General features: G+C 37.7%; 1 protein-coding gene across 2 annotated transcripts in view; it reads right to left on the reverse strand.

The window, feature by feature from the left end:
* Positions 1-27330, reverse strand: part of LOC109538144 (transcription factor AP-4) — a 79786-nt gene that overhangs the window by 6316 nt on the left and 46140 nt on the right. The window contains exons 3-7 of one of the 2 annotated variants that reach the window (XM_048661744.1): positions 3982-4168; positions 3753-3922; positions 3375-3632; positions 3104-3233; positions 1111-1292 (exon numbers count right to left, since the gene is read on the reverse strand). In XM_048661744.1, coding sequence (XP_048517701.1) covers positions 1111-1292; positions 3104-3233; positions 3375-3632; positions 3753-3922; positions 3982-4168 — 927 coding nt within the window. Of the gene's footprint in view, positions 1-1110; positions 1293-3103; positions 3234-3374; positions 3633-3716; positions 3923-3981; positions 4169-27330 lie in introns of both variants that reach the window. The other variant, XM_048661743.1, reaches the window with a different exon arrangement.

A 27330-nucleotide genomic window follows, 5' to 3' on the forward strand; every position in this document is an offset into this window, starting at 1 on the left:
GTCCCGTTTTTGCTCATATCTCGGAGGCAAAATGAGCAAGAACGCTCATTTGTACATCATTCTAGAGAGAAATAAATGGCCTTTTTAGAAAGTGAGCCAGAGAATTCGTTTTGGCATCGTTGGATAGAGAATTGAATCCGCCCTTGCTACCTTACGCGTCTGGTTTACAAGTGAAGCTTTCCCGATTTTCACTGTTCTTTCGCCTGTTGACCGGCAGATTGCAAATACGATATTAATTTGATCTTTCGTCTAGACCGAAAGCGACCTGCTCACGATATACCATTCATGGTCGGTTTTTTTGAACACTTAAGGGGTGAACTTATCAGACAATTTGCGCACTTTAGAAACAGTTCTGGGATAACACTCTGTCAAGAAACCGCCCAAAGAATTTTCCAGAGGGCGTTGAAAAGTCGAGAATCAGAACCACGTTCCGCGCCCAAAGTCGAGCTCGACCGAAGCCAACATTGAGGTAGTCCGGAGGCTCATGAGGGAGAATACACGCATAAACCTCTTGAATAAAGGCAATTAATCAACACTAGCTAAGGTAGTGCCCAACAGATCGTTAAGAAGACATGGGATTAGATAAATATCGGTTCCGATTTGAGGCTTCTAAAAGACCTTTGGGATCGATTTCAGCAAGAGCAGGAAGCGTTTCTGAACCGAATCTCAAACTAGGATAAAATTTGGGTACACCATTGCAATCCTGAGTCAAAACAGGGCAGCATGTAGTATAAAAATGGTGCTTAATGGGTGTTGGCCAAGACGAAGATTTTTTGTTCGGCATTTGATGTGCTTTTCACATCGATTTTCTCCGCTATTGATGCACAATTAATACGAACCCCCGCATGCCGCAAAATTGCCTTATCGAAAGAAAATCCGTTCCGAGGCCTGAGAAAGAAAAATTAGACAAATTCGGCGCGAACAACTTGTAACATCTTCGGTACATTCTTGCCACCTTCAGACCCTCTGGCCACGATCAAGCGATAGCGGAGTTTGTGCTCCACTCGCTGGCAGCAATTTACATCTTAATACTAATACAAAATAACTGACTGTAAACATTTATGTATTTTTTTCGATACACTCTAATAGTTGGAAGGAAAATGTCGTTACCTGCTTGACCACGATGACTCCGGGTCGCGACTGTTGATGTTGCTGCACGGTCGCGGCACTGTACTCGATGTAGGAATCAGTTCGTGTCGTTAGAGCCAATGGGATGTCTTGGGGATCAGGCGGAGAAGTCGTTACAGTCACTGATGCACCGACGGTAGAATCATCACCAAACATGTGATCACCTGATTTAAAAAAAAACATGTGGATTACATGGAAAATAGGACAAAGAATGGAAGAAAAATGATACAGTTTTGGAAGATTTGCGATATTCGACTTGGTCAGGAAATACCATACTTTAAAAAAATGGTGTGCGTCACGGGACGCTCGACAGAAGTGATAACTCCATAAACTAATAGAAACCATAAAATATTGAACTTGTTTAACGCATGATGGCAATAATTATTTCATTTTATAATTTTAATATTCTTGTTAGTCTAGTAATTTATAAATGGATTAGGAATAGGTAAAATTTAATTTGATTTCCTTTTGAATGTAAAATATCTTTTTTATTTGCAACATTTAACATTCTTTAACGAGATGTTGTACATATTGCTCTTCTTGGGTTTGTGTAAACTCTTCTTCTTGAGTTTCTGTATTTTTTTGTCGTAATTTATTATTTGCTTTGTATAATCTTTGACGTTCAGTGATGAAAGCTACTTTGAGTTGATCTATTACTTAATGCTCCTTTTTAAGCACGAAATCGTTTTTGGCGTTCAGCATTACTTAATACTTTTCGCATTGTAGCATGTTTTTGTGACTGCTCTTGTGTATGTTGTTCATGAACGTCTGCTACAACTTGTATCTGAATAGGACTAGGAGGTAAACTCCAATATTTTTTCAATTAAATTAAAAACATATTTATTATATATTATTACAAATCAGTAATGATGTTTATCATTTTATGTTAAATATGAAAGATTACAAAATAGATATCTAAATATGCATAATCTGTTGTTACCAAATAAAATAAAATAACAAATAATAGAACATATTATTGCATTAAAAGTTATTAATAATAGTTGTGACACTTTATTTGCACTTAATCTTGAGCGTTTTTCATAAATTGACCCCGCCTTCTTTAGAAAATATTGGCTCAACATCTGGTTTAACAATTGTCTCCGGTGAAAATAACTAAACAAGTAGGTAGTAATATTTTACTAGTTCAGAACTTTGACTCGTGCAATACAATGCAAATGGACATCATCTGGGCAGCATTTGGACTACAGACGGAGAGCAAGACATAGGGAATCGGTACCGGGATTCTATCGATACGATTTAATTTAATTTAATCTTTTCATGATACGAATTTGCGTCCACAATGAAACAGGCGATTTTAAATAGGTCCAACAGTTTTTCAAAAACTTTATTGTAGTAGATCTTAGGCACAATTTTGTTGCACAACATCGATTTTAAGTTCTTAAAACAAATTTAACAGTGCATGGCAATGTTCAATCTCATGATAAATACCCGGTCGTTTGAAGATGATTTTCAAAAGTTTGTAATACATTTTTCTGCAAATTGATGGACCAACCGCATTAACCTAGTATTTGCAGGATCTGCAGCTTTTCCCTTGATAATTTGTTGATTCATTGTTATCAGCGTTATAAAATAAAATGCACCGAAGACAATAATATCACACTCAGTAATTGATATATCAAAATCACTGTCAGTTTAATAACGCAATGTGTATTTGAAAAGTTTATCAGATCTACAGATGCACCCGCACTAAGAGAAAAATGTCGAATTCAAAGTGCATTTGTGCGTCCCAAGCCTCAGGCGCGAAGAGGCCGGAGGGGAGCCGCCGTGACCGAGAAAAATCGGTTCACCCTCCCATAAAAAGTTATCACTTCAAAAATGCTACGAAATGTGCGATTTTAGCCAACTTTTTTCATTTTCATTGGAGATTTGAATATATGAGATTAACAAGTAACGAATAGTCATAAATGCGTGTGTTAAGATTAAGAATTTTGTTCACTTGTTAGCACTGCCTTACCTTCTAGATGTCGAATGGCCTCTACAATAGTCTCCAAATTCTGTCGGGAAGTGTTACTAAGAGAGTAAATTGTTCCGGAGCTTATTTCTTCGTGAGTATTATTCGTCGAGGGTAGTCGTTCGACCTCAACCTGCAAATACAAATTAAATTAACTTTAACTAATTCAAAAAAGAAACGTTCTAGCAATTCTAGACATACACACATACAGAACTGGCTTGTAGTGTCTAATTATCTTCATTCATTTTCAGATGTAATTAGAAAAGAATCATACCTTCGGCTCAGCTTTGATGGCTGCTTTTAAAACACTAGGCAATCGTTCTTCTTCAGCCAATACCACCGGGACAATTGTCGGTTCCGGAGTAGAGCAGCGAGACGCTGGTGCTGAACAGACCACAGTCTGAGTGTGACCGACTGGAGGCAAACTATCAGCAGCCACTAATTGCAGACCGTTTAGTTCTTCGGATTCTTCGGAAACGTATTGTATTTGAGGCTGTTGTTGTTGCTGCTGCTGCTGCTGCTGTTGAACAACCTGCAAAAAAGCCAAATTTGAGAACCTTCTCCAAAACAGCATGAGAATATTTCGAATACCGTGAAAATACTTGGCTATAATTACCTTTTTGTTCTTTTTAGCGACAGTCACCACACTTACATGTTTGTACAATTGCTGTTCGAGTTGCCGCACTTGATCTTCGAGAAGCAATCGCAGATTTCGTTCTCGGTCTAGAGCCATTTTTAGTTCACTGGGAGATTCGCTTGGATTGGAGTTGTTAACAGTTACAGCGATCAACTTTACGGGCTCTGGAGACATCGATCCAAGGCCTGGAAAATGCATTTGATTAACTTGTTTCTGGCTAGCATGTCGCCGCTTTAATAACTACCTTCATCTGCAGATTCAGCTGAAATAGTAGGCACAACCAGCTCGGTTTTGATGCGCTTCTTAGGCGGCAGTTCTCCGCCCTCATGTTGACCAACTTGCCGCTTCAATTGACAGTTTTGCGATAACAGCCTCGTCTTCTCTTGTTCCAAGGAGTAGATGTATTCCGCCGTCTGTTGGAGAATGGCAGCCTGAAACCAACAATCATCATGTAAGTATGTTAATTATTTTTCAAATGATACATTCCCAGACAGATTCTTATGTTTACCTGGAAAAGGTCCAAGATAAGTGTTTATGGATGCGACTGCCTGAGCCTTCCATTCAAATTCAAACGCTTGAAGCAATAAATCGTCACGTGTCGTGTTGTTTGGATGAATAATCTTGCTGAATTGCATATTTTGTTACTTTCCCACATGCATCAGATGCTCTCTAAATGAGGCAAGCACGACAATTTATATTTATTAATTAATTTAACTTCAAAGAACCGAACCCGCTGCAATCGTCAACAGTCATTCCGTTACTACCCATCAGGTCAGCATACTCCAATCAGATTCAAGAATGCAATGGATTTTTACTACGACAGGGTCAACAGTGTTTGGTTTGCTTCAGTTTAACCATCTGACTTTAAATGGCCACAAAGTAAGCCGCCAAGACGGCGTTGTAAAATGTTCAACCTACGTTCGCGCATTCCATCGGTTCATGACCAATCGACATTCCACAGATTCCATTCCCCACAGATGAGAGCTAGATTAACCCACTTTGTCTGCTTGCATTCATAAACAATTATTTTCCCTGTTGCTTCGAGACACATCGATGTGGTTATTTCGGCTTCAATATGTGAAACTTCTCATAACAGATTAGCAAGGAAAGCGAATTATTTTCTCATTGACTTGTCGTACTTATTGATCTCTTATAGGCGAGTTCATCAAATAAACGAATTTTAGTGGCAATTTTCCAGATAAAATTTAGTCATTTTTACTCAGCTAAGATTGATGACTACTTATCACATACACCTTGTAAAAAATTAATTCGCGAGTTCAAAAGTCCAGACGCCCCCTGGTGGCCAAAATTATAACTACAAGTTAAGTAGTAATTTGACACTAGTTTTCTTGACATTGGTGCTTACATCTGATTGTGATTTGTTTCGTTCTAATCAACTTTTGCAAGCTTTTAAAGCAATAGAAACATCAAAAAGTGTTAAAGTATAATTTGATGTTATAAATGTCATCAACTCCAATAAATAAACAAGTCTGACAAGTCTCAACTGTCACTTAACAACGAGTAATTTGACGTTTCGCAGCGCCACCATCGGTAGTTGAACTCGCGAATAGTCCTTGTAATTGTGCGCTTAACAGATGCCAATGTTAACGAAACTGTCATTGTCATATTGTTCTGCATTACAAGGGCGGCACCAATAGTAATTGGCTTTATTGCCACTGACGAGTGAATGGGCCTGGCAGAACATCCAAATAGAGCGAATATCTGCACGCAAATGTATGCAATATCTATGGGCATTTATCCAGCCATTCGCATTTAGCCATAACGAGAACCGGCGCGTTTCCGTCGTAGAGTAAGTAGTAACCCACACTACTCTACTACTATATCTTTCCTTGTCGCCTAACGTAACAATCTGAATAGCAGGCCGTGCAAAAAACCGGTCCAAGGCGATTCAGTCCTGCCGCCCTGCTGTTCATAAAAAAAACGCTTCTAAAAATAGCACGTAGTAACCTAGGCAACGATACCTCCTTGGCTGGTGCTGCCCCCACGCCGTCCACGGCGGAATCCGGAACCTAATCAGGCGCGCGTTCGATTCCAAGAAAAACAAGACAACGGCAACGCGAGGTGCGGGGAAATTTACTTGGGTGGCAGAGCTGGAGCTTCGCATCGATGCCACATCGTTGACGCGTTTCTGGTAAACTGGGGAATTCTGAACGACCGGGGCTGTTTAAAATGTGCAGATCATAAGATGGGCAAGATGAATGACGCGTAGTCTGTTCCAAGCTATTTGACGGTGTCGTCATTATTTGAGACGCCTTATTGAAATTTACGCATAACAGAGATTAGTTCAAAAGATTTTCTTTGAATCAATTAATAACATCAACTTCCGAGAATTGCAACAATTGGATTAGACACTCTTTAATAGCATTAAATTTCCGTCTCGCTCGCTGGACAAGTAATAGAAAAAGAACGAGAATCGACAATTATGCGTCACTGCCAAAAGGCTTGATGCAGAGTCTAGTCGAGCAATTTGAGCGTTTCTTGAGTTGGAACAGATGCAAAAAGCTTGAAGAGACCTTTGGATACTCCGAGTGAGTGACCATTCCTAAAAACCATCGTCAAAAGATTCCCGAATCCCGTTTAAATTACCAAAAAAAACTACTCAACCAAACCCGAAGAGGAAACTAAACGGAGAGTTTGAACCCATCAAACCTCAACACTTCTCTTTTCAACTCAGCAGTAGCCTCCACTGAGCAAATCCGCTTTTTTCTACCTCCAAAAGATGAAGCTCCAGTTACACATACGAAGCAGCAAAACCACTTTTGGTTTTATGCATTAACTTGATAACTTATGACGAATTTTGACGCTCATAAAACACGTATTGTTTCCAGCAAAATGCAGTTTTAAATGCAAGCGTGGGTTTATTGTGCGCAATAACACGTGTCGAAGTCTAAGCGGATCTGCAAACAAAATTCAATCCGTTATCGAACGTTTTGCGTACACCATTTACGAAATAGAAACACCCACAATACTACATACAACTGGTTGTTTTCCACGGAATTCAGTGGAAACAAGAAAGCGCCGCCGATAAATGGATGGCACTAATAATAGAACGAACAACAAACACTACAATGCATTAGGAGCATTAGATGTGGTAAACAAGAAACGGTGCTCATCTTTTTTTTCCTAATCGTTTTTTGACATGTCATTAGAGAAGTGTTTGTGCGGTCTGGTGAGTGCGATTGAAACAAACCAAAGGTCGAGGTTTGGTTTGTCCTTAAGAATGAATTCATCAACTTTTACAAGTTTTTTTTTTTCATTTTCCCAACTTAATTTCCGCCTTACCTGATTTTTGTTATCAATTTATTCCGAATACCCATGTAACTTCTAACGAGAGTTCTGAAGACAGAATGTAGATGCTGATTGGTTAAGACATACAGTCATGTAAGAATACAATTTGATGTTGGTTTATTGCAAAAGAACTTGAATTTCGACATTCTAAAAGTTGCATCGAAAGGACAAAGAAGAAGTCTTAAAACAATGTAGATTCTATTGTGGCAAAACAATTTTTCGCGTTTCACTAGGAACATTTCTTCTTTTCCTTTAACGAACAGTTTAGTAGTTTCATGTAGATATTTTTTCGGCCTCTTCTGAATCTTTACTGATACGCAAGCTTGGTTCACCCCCACATTATTCTCGTTTTTCTTCATCACTTTCTGCAGAATGAATGAAAAATTGCAGCCGAAAGCTTGCGGTCGATTAATTTCGAGTTGGTTTAGGAGAAATATTTTTTCCAGTACTCAACTCAAAACCATCCATTTTCTCATCAAGCGATCAGCTTTTGCCTCAGACACATTTTTAGTGCGTTAAGTCGATTGATTTTAATTTTTAAACGAATCATGTGACAATCGTTCAATGTTAATTTTCGTCTCATTAATTTAGATCAGCTCTTCTTGACATCAGATTTTGCTTCCCTTCAATTAAATGGTTGCAATCTTCATTGTTTCGTTATTTATTTTGTTCGATATGTCGTTGTTTATTTTTCTGTTCCATTATTTCCCATGGCCGGAATGAATGAAGAATCAAGATTACCACTTCGTCTTGTTCAGTACAAAGAATATTATTCGATGCGTTTGCATCTTTTTTCGATTCCACCAGGTCTTGTTCAAATATCGCTAATATTTTGCCCTTGAGGACTCCAAAGCAAAAGCCATAAGTAACTTGTAAATAATAACTGTAAAAAAAAGATTTTTTTGTTTTATTTATATTTTATTAAATCGAAAGAACAAAAAAAGCAGAAAAAAGTCATCAAGAAAACAGCAAGAATGGCGCAAGTCCAAAGTAAAGTTTTATGTTTTCTGAGACTAGTGAATAATAAAGCAGTATTATTTCAACAGAGTGAATGCAAAATAAACTCAATAGCACGTGACTAATTATGTAAAAAAACACAAATCTTATTTTCCTAAGAGCATTTTTTACAGTTTTTTCATTCATCGCAGTACCAGCTTCAATTTTTTTTCCTTTTGTGTCTACTTTTTGCTTTTCAATTCCTGCGCTGCTGGCTAACAAAATATTTGGCACCACCAGCGCACAACCGCTGAAGATGTTGCAAGTGTTTCCACTTTTCCAGACTAATTAACCAAAAACTTACTACGTTTTTGCTGTGTTTTGCATCGACTTCCAGCATTTTGTGGTAAACCGGAATATTTCTTTCATAAAAATCTGTTATGAAAATACAATCAGCAATCCTTGTCAAATAACTTGGGTCACTTAATTCGCATTTTTACGCCCATTTGCTTGGCACTAAAGTTACTTTACGGAAAAAAATTACGTTCAGCTTTTTTGCGGTCTACCTTCATTTGCAATCTTCCTCTGTTGTTTCGTCGTTAGGAAAGATTGTTTTTCGCTATTTTATCAAGAAAATGTCTTCTTCGAAGCCTTCGATTCTATTGATTCTTCGTCGTCATTATCACGATATCTTCGTTTAACGTTTTTGATCAAGAATTTTCTCCCGTTTTTACGTTAAGTTGCTGCTAACTAGACCTGGGTAGCTTAGTGAATTCTTAGTAGTTGACCGAGCGCTGCGCGAATGGCTTGATGCACCAACCCAACGCACCGGCGCAGTAACTCAGTTCCCTTGCTGGGTAACTTATTTTGGCTTTACTTTCCACTCAAAAACGCTCTTTTTCGTAGTTTTGCCTAATCTCGAGGTATTTTACGCGAAAAATTACAAAATAAATTAATAGCTGTAAAAATTTTACACACTCTCTTCAGCGCCGAATTCGGGACAAAAACTAAAATAAGTTCTCCCGTTTATGCCCGAAAACCATTCCGTTTTTCTCCGAAACTGAAAACGACCAGAGCAAAAGTAAAAAAAAAATATATTTGGAAAATTCGCCGCCCATCGCTCATCGCTCTGAAGATTTTTAAAGTAGTTTTGAATTTTCAGGCCATTCCAGTTTTAACAAAGTTTCTATTAAGCAATTCTTTCTAAGCGAAAATCGAATTGTTTTTAGTTTTACTTAAAATACTGACTCTTCAGGTATTTTCTGCGAAAAATTATAAGATAAATTTTATTGGGACACGCCTCCTTAACCACTTTGCACAAATTTTTGGAAAACTTTTTGCAGCTTCGAATTATGGACAAAACCTAGTTTCACCCTTGATAAAATTGAAATTAGTGCGTTTAGTGGTCTCAACAGAAAATTTTAAGACAACTATCTCAAACTTGTGGCCCCCCAGTTTTTCCGATTCAATACCTTTTGAATTTCATGCTAACCCATGTTCTTGCTACTATTCTAGGCTACGTTATCTGCGAATTTCAGATGAATCTCGTAGCACATCTGGTATGCGTAAGCAGTTCGTAATCGTTTCCAGAAAGGTTGCATTACATCTATTCAGATGATTGCGGCAGTTTTCGGTTCGAAGAAACCCCAACTTTGCATAGCAGTATTAAAATTCCAACCTTTCTCATATGCGAATGGACAATAATTTCTATTTTGGTTGGCGTTTTAATGTAACTTCTGATTTGTGGCGTAACTGTAACCGAAGCGGCCCCAAAACTGTAGACTTGCACTTGTATGAAATTAGCCAATGACGTACATGGGTTTAAGTACTGTTGAATCGGTTACTACTGAAAAAGCCGCATAGAAAGCGCTCAAAATGCAAATAACCAGCTGAAACCGGTTTGGTTGGCGCATTATAATATAGACAAATCGTAAACAGTGATTAAAGAAAAAACTCGGATGGTCACAGTCACAGCAGGCTTCCGTAACAAAGTGCTTATACCTCAACTGAACCCAATAAGCTGCCAGTATGACTGACCTTGGCCTCTCGGCGAAATGGCGTCGTTCGGCGCCAACTTGACGCCGGTTTCGCCAAATCAGCTGTTATATTTGTAATGTTGTTATGTGGATATAAATATATAACCGAATTCGCGGAATCTAAAGCCGCCTAGCTTTATTTAGCCGCACGGAATATAAAAAGATTTAAGCTGGCCAACAACTGAACTAACTTAACTGGGGCAGTTCCTATTTTAACGGCCCATTCGGATTGGCGCTTTCATGCTAGCAACATGTCAAAACACTTGATTCATTTGTGTTAGGATCAAAATTTCCATCGGAATAGGTTGGTGTTGGTTGGATTCGAGAAGAATCGCAACACCCCAACAAAGGAACATTGTTTCAACATAGTTGACTCCCGATTTTGTATAGATGGAGGTTGTTCAATTTCCGTTTGATTCGGGTCCGTGTTAGTGTCAAATCATGCTCGTTTGTGGGTCACCACATGACATGCATCATCTGGGTCGCTTTTCTGCCTTTATCCCAAACCACATACACAATAAATGCCATTTAATTATAACCGCAATGCATAATATTACATTTACTGACGACTCCTGTTGAAGCAGAAAAAGAGATAAATGCTTTCAGTCACGAGTAAATATTATCCAACATTTTTATCGCAGTTTTTTGCGTTCGCAGAAGGAAAACCAATGTGTTTCTTGGGCCAAAGTTTTGGGTATATTTTAACCTCTTTTCGAAGGTTGCCGATCCAAATGGTAATTGCGTCTTGAAAACTGCAGCACAAAATAGTTCCTTGGACGTTCGGTCAAATCATATCCTCAACTCTTTCAACCATGAATTCTGGCGTCTTCCTACTGATCTTTTACACTCTAATATGAGTCTAAGAATTCGTATTTTTCTCCTCTCAACACATGCTCGAAGTACTGAATTTTTCTCTTGTCTTTTCCTCGCTTGTTCAATTTTTGACAGGACTTTCTTTTTCAAGACACACAAGACATGTAGATGTACATTGGAGGCTTGGAAGACTTAATAGTATTGTCTTTTTTTCAAGTTTATCTTAAGATAAACTAATGTTGAGAAAAAGTTATAAGCCAAATATTTCGCTGTACTGCATTTATTATACAGAGATCGGACGATACGTAAACACATGATCAAAATGACATTGCGATATTCTTTGCATCAAAAGAAGAAAAAAGTGTCGTCAGCGTACAAGTCCTGATCAAATCTATGAAAAACCGTTGGCTCAAGAAAAACTATGCTTTTTCGTAAACCGTAGATAGAAAACTCCCCTGCTAAAGTTATATTTTCCATATAATATGTATTGTTAATATTAAGTAGTCAGAATTCTTCCCGCTCGTTGATACCAATACAAGAAACAAATAATTGAATCTGGTTCCTTCGATCGTGTTTTGAAATAGAACGATCGAATACAAATTTTTGGCTTTGTTTTTAATTGATTTGCACATTGGTGTATAAAAACTAATTTTTTCTCAAAAACGGTCTATCCGAGAGAAACAATATTAGCACCAGTTCTGTCTGAAAAGAAGAATTATTAATTTGACGGAAGTTTATAAGCGCAATATTTCCGTAAAAAACCACTGTATGCATGTGAAGCTATTCACTGACTAACATCTGCAGTTCTGCAATTCTCCAAAATATGTAGAATTTCACAAGCTTATAGCGCAATCAGGGCGGAAAATTTTCAAAAAACCTTCTTCAGAGATTTAATTTCAACCGGTTCCAGAGATTCATAGGAACTCTTTTGTTCTTAATTCAATTGCATTCCGCAATAGCTCGACGTGAATTCCAGACACCCTGTATTTGTATTTTTTGCAACTTGATGATCGCCAAATGTTGCCAAACGGCTTGACAAGATAAATCGTTATTATTTCTTTAGAATCAAATATAAAACGCTGATATTTGAAAGAAAGCAGCGGAAATTGACGTCTTGGCATGTTTTGAAACGTTTCCGAATACAGTCGCGAGAAACTGACGAAAAAATATTGTGCTTTGTTTGCGTACAATGTAACGACTGAATGGGTTCATAAAAAATGGGGGTTTAACACATTTGTTAAGATACGCTTGATCTTGTTTCATTGCTGATCATTCATGGCATTAAAAAAATACCTTTTTAAACGATTTTGAAATAAAAAAAAATGGTTTTGCTCATTACACTAGAGAAGCTAGAAAACTGGTCGACAGAACATTGCGATTTGGAATCGATTTCTTAAGAAATTATATAAAACATTCCATCAGCGCGCGGTCGGCACTTAATTTCAAACAAACTCTCTGTAGACGGGTGGACTATTCTCAACTCGAGACTGTAATTATGGAAGATGACTAATTTTGTTGCACCCACGAATGCCCGGATTGGAAAAATTCGAAACTCGTCTTATTACTTAGAATTATATTGAAAAAAAGTATTTGTCAGCCTTCAAGTCCAAAGAGAGCAGTTTTTCATACGCGTTTCACCCAGTAACAATTTCCTTTAAGAGCACACTTCATGTCGACTTCTGCATCGATCATTTGTTTGGGATCACGTCATTTTTTGCGTGGTTTATTTGCCATGACTGGCACCGAAATGATAATTGCACAGTAGTATCGACGCATAGATGCTGATGATGATTACAAGTTACAATGTTGCTGGTCATTTCATGCCTTGCAATCGTTGCAAGTGTGGGTTTTATTCGACGTCCAGTCTCAACAAACAGAAGTTTGGGTTTTCTAGGAAAACTGATCAAAATGCTGATATTTTTTCCCTTGCTGGAGATAGAAATGGGGGTTTTAATTTGAAACATTAACAAGTTTGAAAAATGAAACTTTGGCTATATTTTTGGGTTTGGTAGATACCGAAATTGTGTCAATTGGCACTCAACCACCGCATTACTAACTGTACCTATTTGCCGAAGTTAACGGTTCTCACGCAGTATGTGAGAAAGATTGTCCAAAAAACTGCAGTTAAGAAACTAATCAGTTTCGAGCAATGACCACAAAAACCTAACGTATTTGATTTTTTCCAAAAGAAGTTTAATTCATGGTGGTACACTGCCCACAGCCTATTAACTCATAGAACGAGACGTTGTCCGTTGCAATGGACTAACGAAACTGTTGCAACTCAAGCCAGCTGTTCGTTTAAGTTGCAATTTGATTGACTTCGCAATAAACTTTGGTGGATTCACTGATACTGATCAGTAAGCGGAACGTGTTTTGCAACGTACCGAGCTTATTTGGGAATTACCTTTCCACTGATGCCATAACTAGAACGACAACTGATTTTAAATGCAGATGATTTTGCACTTTTAGCCGTTGATATGATTTTGGGTATGGGACAAGTTGCCCTTCAAAGCACAGCTCGGAACCAGTTGAACGGCTTTCACATGGAAGCAGTGTCAGGCGTCCTTAACTTCGGGCACCTGTTCCATTGGACAGACTTTTGTCCCGCGCTGCCACATATTCGTTTCGCTGCGATTTTAAAATTAAATCCTTAAAATTAATTAATTAATAATAAAAGGTGTTGAAAATGGAAAATTAAAGGGCTTATGAAATATTGGACTATGAACTTGCAAAAACAATTCTTTATCAGATTAAAGGTTTTGGGAGCGTTGGAACCCATTGGCCTCCAAGATTTCCAGACTTCAGATCCTTAGATCACCCTTAATAAAAAGGACATGAAACAACGATTGATAAACTCCTGCTGTTTCAGTTTCATCATATTTTCCATTTTCGACTCTGCATATGGTGATTCCATTACTATCGCTTTCAACTGCACGACCGTGTTGAGCATTACGCGAAAAGTTCACTTTTATTCAAATTCGATGTACTGCTTTTGCTGGCACATATTTCACACCATGTAGACGTTTTACGCTTCCCGGAAATCTTTTTCGGAGCGTTTGGTTGCTGTATATATGCGGTTCTTTGCCTCATCACCAACTCGATTTATCCATACAACTTTGAACAATACAGGTCGATCGCAACTTGAAGCGACTGTTACTCAACTTGAAAATTCCGCAGATTCTTTCAAAAGTGGTTTAATGAAATCCCTCTGATTTAACTCCTTCTTACTTCTCAGGCCGCCAGAAATCAGTGTCTCAAGAAAGTAAATCTATCCTCCTTTCTGCTATAACCGCAATGTCGCATATCGCATATGTTTCTAAGATTAGACATCAGCAAGACCGACTCGACTGGCTACCGGTTTCCGGACGGTTTGTTCCCACAATTGTACCATTCGCGAGTTAAAGACCGGCATGAAGAAATTTAAAATTTAAAAGCCACAACTTGCCGGCTAGAGTCTTGCCAAGAACACTCGCTCGACCCGTTTTGGTTGTGCATGCATGCATAGGCTCAAAACACACTGATTCACTCCATTTTGGCTTGCCCTGATTCAGTTAACACAGAAAGCGGATTCAGCACAATCAGTATTGTCTTTTCGCGTTTTTTTCCTTCACCTGAATACCCAACTAACTCGTTTCCGTCGGAAACAAACTCCATTTCTCAGTTTCTCACGTTTATTTTCCACCGTCCTGATCGGATTGCTTAACAATGTAATAACGCACTTAGTATTCTAAATCTTTTCACACATAATCGTCCGTCTAATATGCATTATTCCTCCCATATACGATGCGAGCTGGCAGCTGATAGCCGGAAGTACTCGTCCGGCCAACGAGGCTCAAGTCTGGCCAACCGACAGGACGTCCGGCAACATCGAATTGGTCTACTATTCCACATGTTGAAAGATTATGAAAAACAAACTTTCGACAGCCTTTTAGTGATCTTAGTTGATTTTTAAATAGAATTGCATTTTAACATGATCGGGGACATTAATGGTTTGATATTAAGTTTCATGTGAGGCATCAATTATAATTAGATTAGCAGTTCTTCATTTAGCAGCTGATGCCCGTATAACAGGGTGGCTTTCAAAAGCCAAATTTACCAAACAATAAAAGTCGATAGTGATTGAGATAGAGGGTTTCATGGTTTCGACCACAACACCGTCTGCCCGCAGGGAAAAATCTACAGGGTCAATTAACTTATGCGCAGATGATTTATTGCACAAACTGCTAATGAACCGCTGCTATTTATTTAGGGAAGTATTCGAGAATTTGTTGATTTTCCATTGATAAACGTGTTAAGATTTTTTCCTTCTTTTCCTGAACAGTTTAAAAACTGTTTTTGTTTTAAATTGTAGTGGCACTACTTTTCTCCGGTTTTAAAGCTGCAAGAATATGTCGCTTGCTTGAATTGCAGGTGGTCCTATTATTGATTTAAAGCTGTAGAATGACTATTTAAAACTAGACAGAATAGAGCACATGTTCGTCTATTCGCTGGCCACCTGGAGCATCGAACCCAACCAACCAACCCCACTCGATTTCTTTTGGGGGGTGATTTTGACAAAATTTACCATTTAAGTTACAGTTTACACCGCGGCATTATTATATTTAATTTAATATTTCTGCTTCAAATAACCAACGTTTTTAGAAATACCTACTCAAAATAAATCATTCAATAAACTTGACGATTTTTTCTCTACCTACCCTCCAAAAATACAAAAAACGGTCGTACTTTAATCAGTAAATTCAGAACCAGTCGCACTTGCAAACATTTACATAGGAAAGTATGAAGAACCGCAACGCAACGCAAACATATCTCACAAATTGCCAGATGTTGCTGCTTTGGCCAAACGAACAAAGGCATTATAGGTTCTGCTCGAAGATAATGTTTTCGTTCCTTGTACCTGAAAGGCGAAAATGCACAAAAAAGACCCAAGAAAGAGGAAACATCTGCACATCAGGAGCAGTTGTTCCCTTCTTCGTGCTGAACTCGAAAAGCTTTTTATTGCGTCGAGCTTGGACTACTAGAGATGTGAACTTTAGAAATTACGTTTCAGTATACAGAAACTGTAATGAACTTAAAAACTTATTAAAGATACTTTAGATACGGAGAAAAACTTGTAATAGGCGATTTCGTCCGATAGCACCTGATCGCTCTCCATTTGCACCGCTGGTCAGATCAAATGCCCTGAACCGATTCAGCAACTAACAAATATTTACGCAAAGTGAACCGACAGAGTAATAATTCTGTTTTGTTTGTTCGACCTACTTTTTCTAGACAGACAACACAACAACGAAACGAGCCTTGCAATTTGTGAGCGATCGAAAATTCCAAACTCTCTCACTAGCGGGTCAAGAAACTTTAAAGGTTCGTATTCGTCAATTAAACCGACTTGTTAGCCTTAATCAGCATAAGATCTCCATGAAAACGGATCACATTCACACGATTTGCTTGCTAGTGCGAGTTTCATTCGGATCTTGTTGCTCAATGGGCGAGTTTGCTAAAACTTGTGTTCGAAGAAATTGGACGACGGCAACTAGAAATTGCAAAAAAGCTTGGTTTCTCAAAGCGCTGAAACAGTTACCAGAAATTTTGCGTCGTTGCTCAATAGCGCAAACGCTTCTATGAAACGCTTTTTCACTGCCTTTCAGTTTATCCTATTTTGAAACATGAAACTAGTTGTTGAATCAAATTGCCCCTGATTTCAGCTAAAAAGGATTTTTAGTTAACACTGGCTAAAAGCCTAAAAAAATTGATCAAAGTAGCACTAATTTGAGGGAAATTTTGATTATAATTCCACCAGTTCGAAGGACCAATTCTAGACAGCAAATCATCTTTTTATTAAATTCACAAAATTCCTTTAAAATATTCTATAAGCAGAGCTGTTCTATCAGCTCGTGTTACATCGATGTTAATAATTGCGTTTTTTAATCCGAAAACCACTGGGACAAACAAAATGAACAGGATCAATTATGAAGAAAATGCACTTTTAGATAAAATTGAATTTGCACTGCACTCTCCTCTTGCAAATATAATTAAACAACTGCAACTTGAGGAAATATCTACGGTGAAAACCATTCTTTAAAACATTTCCTCGCATTCGCAATATTTCAAAACTAATTCATTAATGTCTTCCTGTCTGTCCTTCAAAGCAATTTAATATTATTAATAATAATAATTAGCCACAAGTAAATGCAATCAGAGAAAATGTATCTAACTTTCTTCTGTCTGCTGAATGGCCATCGGAAATTTCGATGATCACATTCAGCAGCAATGCCGCCTGCCATTCTGAAAGTATGCTCGAATTCTTCAACCATTAATAATGAATTTGCACATAACGTATTAATGTTTTAGTGTTCTTGGAAGACCACCAGTCTAAAAATACTAGAACCGACGACTAACAAACTTAGAAAACACGAGTCAGCATTCGATACATTCAATTGAAATGTTAGGCAAATTCCCGTTTGAGTTTTCCAATATTCGGTCAAATTGCACTCAGTTGCAACAATAATCTGTAGATTGGCTTGACAAACTCGAATTTCTGGACTGTTTTTATGGATTTGCACTCTTCACGCGAAGAGTTCGACAGACCAAGAGCAAATTAATGAAAAGTGCACTGAAGTTGAAATACAATCAGCGGCAAAGAGCCAAAGGGGTGTTTTATCTAGATGTGGTGACGATGCGAAACCTGGAGCTAATTTCCATTCTACTAACCAATTACACGGCGTTTTTTCATAAACAGCAGAAAACAGGTGCGGATAATTAATTGCCGCTGCCGCAGAATATGCCAGTGGGACATGGAGCTGCCCCTAAGGTCCGTTAAGAACTCAACGTTTGAGACGGGAACGCGATTAACATCAATAAAATCCGATTAACTTGTCAACAGTCGTAACCAATAGGTTAAGGCTTTTTTAAGTCTCTTCTGATAGTTTTTTAAATTCCTGTCTCTCCTCGACCTATGAATGTCTATCCGCAAATCTACTACAGTCAAAAGTATCGCTTTGAAGGAAATTAAAAAAACCGCAATTTTCAGAAAAATGATGATTAATGGCAGTGGATTTTACTGGACATTTTTTGTGGTGGCACAAGCAATCCCTAATAATGCTGAAGCTACAAGGTGTCCAAAGGTCCAAATACCATTGGAGTCACTTACTGAGAGATGCGAAGTTCGTTAAATTAGAGCAGGCTAATTTGGTAATTTTTTTCACCTTGGTATATGAATTCTGCAGACCATATTAGTGCGACTGTGTAACTTTCTCAATTATTAATAAATTTCAAATAATTAGGTACAGATTTTGAGATGTGCTAATCTCAGGCATGCCCAGAATCGGTTACGAGTTGCATCAGATGCAAGCAAGCTGATTGATGATAAGAGCTAATACGCTCGAAAACCTGTCCTCGATGTGCCTAAGATTAGCACATCACGAAATCTGTACCCTCTAACGTCGATTAAATTAAAGGACTACCCTGCTTTCAGAATCAAAATAATATTGAGAAAAAACGGTTACCCCGAGTAATCCAAAATTCTTGGGGGTGTTTAAAGAAGTTGCTTTCTGCTTACAAGCATGCAAACGAGCATAAGAAGCCTTTGTGTTTATAAGTGATAACTGCATATTATTTATAGAAACCATAAAATATTGAACTTGTTTAACGCATGATGGCAATACTAATTGATAATTTCAATATTCTTGTTAGTCTAATAATTTATAAAAGGATCAGACATATTTAAATGGTACATATTTAATTTCCTTTTGAATGTAAAGTTTATATTTTGTTTACAACATTGAACATTATTATGAAAAGGATCATTAGCTCCTGTTCGCACGATTCACCCAAAGAACACCGGCCCACAACAGACTACACACTATTATATACACAAGATCGCCGCACAGACTACACACTATTATATTCCAGACGACCGACCCAATGGAACTCGCGGGCGGCTGCGTGCGTGCGAGAGAGAACTGCAAACTTGTCTTAACAGAGATAACGGCGCCGTAACGCATTCCTATTAGCTTACACTGTGCCACAAGAAGATTGTCGCTTCAAAAAGATGCAAATAACCCATTTAACCAACTTCGTGACTCTTCAGGCCACATTTGTCTACTAAAGTCTGTATTTGATTTAAATCTTCACTAAAGAAATATGAATCTGATCCATTGTGGGAAAAATTGCCGGTTAATAGGAATGCAAAAAATCCTTGAGCCACATTTCATAGACACACGAATAATGGTCCCCCAAATTACATGGTGCATGTCCTTTTAAATTGTTCCTTTGTCTTGCGGCCGCTTCCACTCATTGTACTGCATCCGCTTGCTGAAACTGCTGTTGAGTTGAAAAGACAATTTCTATCCGGTAGCTGGAAACTGCGTTTAATAAACCACCAGGTTTTTGTGGTCTTTTGCGGCGTTTAAATGTCCATCAAAAATCGGACGTGGGAAACCGGCGACATTCTCGTTAGTCAACAATGAGAAGAGAGAAGAAGGTGGGGAGCCTCTGGCGGTTAATAACCGACTTAGCTGTGGGTACCCGCCGTGCTTGGCAAAAAAAATCGCATTCCGCAATATTGCGAACGGACCGAACCTCGTAGGTGGGTGGGTGGTATCGGTACTTGGTAGTAGAAACCCATGCCACTCGTCAAAACTGCCTTACCATAAATGAGCCAGCAAGTTAATCAACTGGATTAGAAACTAGATTGTGTCGTAGACCCTGGCTGATAGAACCATAACAGAATTTCTAACGGCATTACAGGTATCATTTGTTATGCTGATTTATGAGCGCCGATTAATATTGATTGGTTCGGCTGGCAGCTTTTCAATGGACCAACATGCAATGTCAACCATCCTTGACCGAAGAAATAAGGGTAATTTAAGGTTCATTTCCCTTGACTAGAATCCAAGCAAGAGGACGCCAATTTTTCGTTCAGCTCATTTGGTCAAATCTGGCTTGTGCAAGCCAGTTTGTGCACATGGCTTCAGCGTGTAAAGTGTAAACCCACTTTAATGTTCCGTTTTAGTTTCTCCCAACTTTCAGTCACGCCTTCGGGGGTTCAGTTCACTTGGGTTCTTCTCAACTTTTTCTGGTACAGTTCTTTTATACTCATGTTCCAAAGTGATTCAACATTGATTTTCGTGTTTGTGTCCCCAAATTTTTCATCCTTATTTAAATTTTTCTAGTACTAAGTTGTGATCACTGCCCACATCAGCCGAATTTAGCCTGCCTGTAGCCATCCACCTCTCAGGATATGGATGGATAAAGCTGCTAGTAGTGAATATGAAGGCGGAAAGTTGTGTGCCCCATAAATAAGAGATCCCGGTGCCAAATAGGCCCAACCTAACGAGAGCAGGGCAGGGCATTGGGGCGTCGTCGGCGTCGTCAGCGTCCTCGGTCGAGCTTAGGCTTAGTCCATCAGCGGCTGCAGGAAAGGCGTCCGTCGCTGCTAAATCGGGTCCATCGACCCCGGCGGCGTCGTCTGACGTCAGGGGCGCCCCGCCGCCGGCGTCTCGACGCCCGACGTCACTGCGTCATCAGCTGGGCGTGGCGCAAGCCCGGGAAATTGGACGACCGGTCGGGCGCTAAGAGCCGCCGCCAACGATTACACTTTACGGATGACTCCGACTAATGAGTGCTGGTAGTAATAGTAACAATTAAACACGGCCTTTGTGGCTGCATGGATCAAGACTTTACGGTCTTTGAGGAATGAACGTCGCTCTGGCTTTTTACGGCTGAAACTTGTCATTCATAACTCCGTACGAGTTTTACATATTTTACTACTCGCCCTCCTCCTCCTAGGACATCACCGTTCATGAAACAGCCGATATTGCATGAATGACAACAATCAGTCTACTTCGAATTATTACAATTTCCACTCAAATTCACTGCTTAATCGCCACCTAAAGGGGTTCACACACTGTCAACTACACAACTTTGAAAAAATAACTGTGCGGTGTATATAATCATGGATAAGGTACCTACAACGGATTAATAATGAGAACCGAAACGGAAATAATCAACGTAGACGGGACCAGATAACGAAACTTTTTCAGTACAGTGCTCAACAGCTATTAAAAACCTTAAAAACCGATGAGACAACCGGGCAATTTAAAAATGTTCTTCGAATCTCACAATCCCAATTTGAAATTTTAATTAATTGCGTTGGATCTAAAGTGAAGAGAATAGACACGCATTTCAGAAAAACGCAATATCAGTTGAAGAAACGATTTAAAAAAAGAGAAATATTTTAACATTTTCGTCCAGTCCCGCCCAAAATGCACCCCAGTTAGTATTGCTACGTTTCGGGGTTCGAAAGACTCCAATCACTCCAGAACTAACTCTGAACGGGAATATAATTGATTGTCGCAAGAACCGAAACGCAAGACAAGTAGTCTACTGGATAAACCATCCTTTAACTATTAACACACTTTTATCACTTCGAAATGACTAACGACTAGGTAACTTCCTATGGTTTTCTGATTTTCCAGCGTTGCAGCAACGTATTTAACGCACATGGTTTCGACGAAAATGGATCGCAACCATAACACAAGCATGACGCACAAATTTATGTCACAACAAAAGTGAAGAAAACGTCGTAAATTTTTTGTGCCGTAAATAATTTCGTGGAATTTAAAATTCACCATTCGACGCACCTTAATGCATTTCTAATGTTTATGAAGCACATCAAAATCCCAAATATCCGGGCTAGTTGAAAATAGATAAATATCTCATCAAGAAAATTTGTAGACAAACTTAACGGGGTCAGTGCCTATGAACAGAAAATTAAAAAAATACTTAGGATTTCTAATAGAACATTAAAGCATTTCATTAGAGGCCTTTTTTAAATCATAAGTCATAATGTCTTATGAAAGTAAAAAATCTCTAATCAAATTGAATGCATTCAAGTAAGTTTTATTTGTAAGGTTTATTTAAATATCGACGTTTCACATTTCCTCCCACAAACATTTTTACGGTTTAAAAAAGTTTATTTCTAAAAGGTATGGATTCAAATCGCAAAAGAAGAATGCTAGCGGAGCATGCAGTTTTATCCGCCGGTTCGGTATATACACAAATGCAAAAAAAGTTGTTACAAAAAGGAAAAATACTCCTGTAAAACTTACAACAAAAATCCAAAAATGATTGCAAAACAATTATTTATCTTTTTGACAGATCTAAACACATTATGAAACCTCTTTAAGGACGTGGAATGAAGCTAAGTTTGTTCAATTGAGTTTGCTCCTTGAGGGAAGTGTTGAGCTTTGATGCGTTCAATCTCTTCCGCTCAGTTTTTTCTATGCTTGGTTGAGTAGTTTAAATATTTTTCTTAATACAGCTGGATCGTAGATCTTTTGGAACCCTTTAGCTATGATTTTTTTGATAAAGTATTACAATTAGCGAAAGAATGAAAAAATGCTAAAATTATGGTGTATTTCGAGCCAATCACGGACAAGAGTAAATTTTGATATGACGTGGCAAATAGTGACATCACTGCCATATAACTTGGGGTAGGCTATATTTCAGCTTAGGAGTTTACAGTTGTTTTCACAAGTTGGTGATCAAATGAGATAAAATGATCTTCTCAAGCTAGAAAAGTCCCCACATGGCAAAACTATCCACATTTTTATTGTTTCATCTAATTAATATAATTAATAATCAAGAAGTTAATAGTCAAAAATGTAAATTTACAGCACAATTTCAAAATATTTTGATGCTGTTTTTCTACTTATTTTTAGAGACACTTGCTAATTACTGAACTATTACAGCTACCACAAAGGCGCAAAAGACACAAACGTCATATATTATCAGAATCATCAATTTTTTGTGGCAATTAGAGCAAACACTTAAAAACCATGCGTATTTTTGTATATTTAACCAACAAAATATGCAAGAACCTTCTTGAAGCACATGTTTTGCTCGCATTCTATCACTAAATTGTGAAAACGCTAGTTCCAGCGGAAAAAGTCACTCCTCACAATCGGTTCAGTTCGATTAAATAGCAACATACCCTTGAGCTAAATTTTAACATTTCTGTTAAGTTTTGAAGAACTTGTGTTGAACAATCACGAATTTGATTTGCTACTTTTGCCAACTTCAATAGTTACACATTTTCATTCGTTTCTTAACAATGCTTTTGCTCGCCTATCTTCCTTTCTACAGCCAGCGAGTAAAACTACAAAAACACCACCTGCATCTTTAAAAATTGCCATTCTGCTACAAACATTTCCGAATAGAAATAACCTCCATAATGGTAGCAATTAAGTAAACGAATAATGATTAACCGTTGAAATACACATGGTTAAAGCAAACCCTCATACATGACGTTAGTATGAATAATAAGTAAAATTTGCCCAAAAATTGACATTGAAAAACACGACCGATAATAAAATTTTAACATCAGCATATTGGTGTGGATGTAAATCATGTATGTTGACGGAAGCAGTGACTAAACTGGTCAGAAACCGAACAAAGTCGAAACTTTCTTTTCGGTAAAACCCATAGGTCATCAATTTGTAACAGTGGGTTCGGTTAGACAGCTTGGTACTAAACATCCGGAGTTTAAACGTTGTTAACTTATTATAAAACTGCGCAATTAAATGATGTTAATGAGAAAGAGTGGTCGAAGAAGAGAACGACGCGGTACGACCGGAACGCTTTGGAATTTCAGTTGATAGCAACCGGAGTAGTTGGGTCAATAGCATCTCAAGAGACGAATCAAGGTCATAAAAGTCATCTACCACTGCTGCTGTTGCTGCTTCTTCTGCTGCCCGACCAGGTGGAACAAAGAATTCGACAAAATGCGGAAAAACAACTGGAACTAATACGCATAAACACGTGGGCATTTAAGGTTCCACATCCTTATCGTTCGATGTTGCTATGCAATATGCAAGGTGCTTTTCATTAAACCTTTCTGATAATGGAGACAACTTTCCATTGACTGTCGAAAAAATCCCAAAACCCAGCTGATAAAACCAAACAAACGACGATCATATGGTTGGTTGAATAACCGCCTAGTAGATAGATAATATAATCCACTCCAATCACCTTGCGTACCTACTCGAAAATATCAAAAGCGGCAATCAACTAGTTCAAAGGCCTGTTCGAAATCGCATTATGCAATAGATAAAGCGCACTTGTGAATGCCACTGGAATATTTATAACAAATTTCTGAACTGAGCCACATAAACTGGAGCAGAAAAACAAGGAGCCACATGATTGTAGGCACGTTCGCTTTCGACCTTCACATTGACTCTATCGCTTACACGGCAACATAAAAAAATGAGAAAAAAACCTGGCGATTTATACCTACATTCATTAAAATTCATGCACATGCCATTGGCAAGTTCAATGACGAAGAAAATTAAAATGTCAACGACCTCAAATTTTACTGACGATGGCTGTTTATTCAATTGGTTGAGCCATAGCTAAGGCAAATTCCAAATAAAACTGTTAAAGGCCATAAAACGAGCAGGTGTTAGATTCTGCCAAGTTGGTTATAAACAACGAAAGATGCAAATTGGAAAATTCTTGAACTTAATTTCAGTCAGCAAACCTGCAAGTATATGCGGGTTTGTCACCATCTACAGAGAGTATAAATATGGATTTTATATCCAGTTGGCAAGTGAGTACGACTAAAACCTGAGCAAACATGCGGATTTTGCAATAATCCTATACCAACAGCTTTGAATAAATGATGATTTATTTTAGAAAATAAAGCTTTTTTTAGGTATAGCTGCCTAGTTTTTTTTTGGAGGTAATCTTCTCCAGTTTTCAATAGATTTTGAAATTATATCAATGTAGGAAAATATACAAAAAACCACGAACAAAAAACTTCTACACAGTAGCACGTTAGATTCGATCCTTCATACATCATTAATTAAACATTTTATGTGTTTTAAAAAATATACGTACACTTGTTGAAGTCGCAGATAAAATATATTAGAGTTCCAATGTATTTTCATTATTTAATCCATTGAGTGCGAGCCTTTTCATTAGATGAAAACCAAACTTTTGTTGAATTTTGGTTTTCCAATACCGTAGATTCGAACTGAAATTTTAAGTGAACATTCGGCCACCAATATTCGCTATGCATTTAGAAAATAAATATTGAAAAACCACATTCAATTATAAATATTGAGCTATTGATTCTACAAATTTAGTATCAGTTATCAGAAATTGTCACCCATTAGGTAATTGATTAAATTTAACAGCGAAATAAATTGGAGTAACTAATTTAATTTAACAACTGCAACATCTTAAGAAAGCATAAAATGATTGCAGCTGTGTCTGACCATTAATCGTGTTTAATTATCTGGTAAATATTTTTCGAGTTAATCATTGAAAAAACTCAAAAATCACAATCAAAGACAAAACACGGAAACGCCGATGCCGATGAACAAAGCAAATAGAGAATGAAAATCAATGAAAAGAGAAGAAAAAGGTTGGTATAGAAATTATGTAACTGTCTTCAGATTCGGTTGACTGAAACTGAAGAAACGAATAGAAAATACTTCAAATTCGTATGCCCAGGTCCAATCATTTCAGAAATCAAATGGTAAAATCCAGCTGATCTTTCCATCTACGGTTCCTAATTATGAACCTCATCAAACAGTCACTACTACCTCAAGTACCAATCACTTATCCACCACCGACAACCGACATTTCAACGAAGGAAGCATGGCAGCAAATTTTCTTTTTAAAGTGCCGTTCTCCGATGGTTCTAATAATAGAACGCTTCAGGCACCACAATGTGGATGTTAGACTTTGGAATGTGAACAATTTTAATAATCGTACAAGTGAATGACTTTTTCCGTAGCCCGATGACATTCGATAAAGCGAACCGATGCAACCAACAGTCGAAATAAATTAATTGCGTCACCAAGGGAAAGTCGTTTCAATTTTTCCTAATGAATGGAAAAATAAAAGTGAAACCATTCCAAACGAGTTCAGCTGCTTAACTTTTTTTAAATCGAGGATTTTTAGTCAAAGGACCACTCAAAACTAACTTGAATGCACTTTGTTTTTGCAAACTGTGTAAATTTTTGTTTGGATTTTTTTTGAAATCGTTGCCAATGAGGACAAATTCTAAATATTTCGAAAATTTCAAAAAATGTATTCCTGCTGAAACGTTTTCATGGATACACCACTTCTTTAAGGCTTTAAAGTAAGACCAATCAGTGAATTTTCACAAAAAAATTCGAGCGCTAATGTCCAGCGTTTCCATTTCCTAGTTTGACTCATTGATTGCCTTTGTACAATTGAACAGAGCTGAAACTAAGAATCAGAAATTCGTCTTCTCATATAAAAAAATTGATTCATGAAAAGCACTTGGCTTTAAAATACTAAAATAACATGAAGAACTGGGGCTATTTGTAGCTTCCCGCAGACTTTTCTTCTGAAAAATTTGGGGTCGTATTTTCAGCAACTGAATATATCGAAAATAAACCTTTGATTGCTCCATGAAGATCTTGAAGTAGCTCTAACGGTAGGAAGAGAACTTTAAGCTTGAAATTCACCTGAGAATTGTTGCAAGTTTCATGCAATCAGACGTCGAAATCTGACCTATTTAAAAAAGAAAAAGAAATAAAATAAAAATAAATTTAAAATTTTTTTGTAGTGTACTACTGTAGAAAAGTTTTCCTTCAACAGCTCTAACGGTACGAAGAGAACTTTGGGGATTATTCACCTGGGAATTTTTGCAAGTTTCATGCAATCAGGCGTCCAAATCTGTCGTATTTTGTAAAATTGTTGCTAAATCGATTGCAAAATATTTTCCCCAATAAAAAATAATATTTTCAATGGATTTCTTAATTAATCAGTTGCATATTTCCGAAAAGGAAGTTTTTTCGGTATGAAGAGCACTTTAGAAATTATAATTGAGTCAAATTAACAATAATTACTTATTAATGCTATTTAGCGGTTGCAACCTGACTAATTCCCCGAACTAAAGAATATCTTTATGTAATAAAAACAGCAGCAAAACTAAATATAAACTGATGGTCAGCACTTACCTATAGCGTAAAGCTATAAGCTAAGCTTACCTATAGCTATAAGTAGTGGAATTTTGAATTTTATCTCGTATTTATTTCTGACCTATTTATTTATACATTTAGGAATGTTTTCCGGGCTTTGAAGCCGTGGTCTATCGGAATTTCTTCCTGACGTTTCGTCCACAACTGCGGTGGACATTTTCAAAGGCGATGAGGCAGTGGGCGAAGTAATCTCCCGTGCTTTCCGACTAAGAATTCTTAGTCAATTGGAATTCCCTGTATGATTTGTCGTATAAAACACGTTTTGGTATCCGCTTTTTCTTTCGAAAAAGCGCTGCTTACCCAGAGTTGCAAAGGCTTAAACAGCTGCGCTTGAAGCAGGTTTCACGTCACATGACTTACCAGGAAAAAAATATATGGTCAGTAAAAATACAAAAACGATCAAGACTTCCAAATAAACAGATTTAATAGTAGAAAGCTTGCAAAAATGCGCCCACAATTAAACCATGCCACTAACCAAGTAAA

Source organism: Dendroctonus ponderosae, unplaced genomic scaffold (genome assembly GCF_020466585.1).
Source record: "Dendroctonus ponderosae isolate FM_Combo_2020 unplaced genomic scaffold, Dpon_F_20191213v2 Dpon_F_20191213_1, whole genome shotgun sequence".
NCBI classification, from domain to species: Eukaryota; Metazoa; Arthropoda; class Insecta; order Coleoptera; family Curculionidae; genus Dendroctonus; species Dendroctonus ponderosae.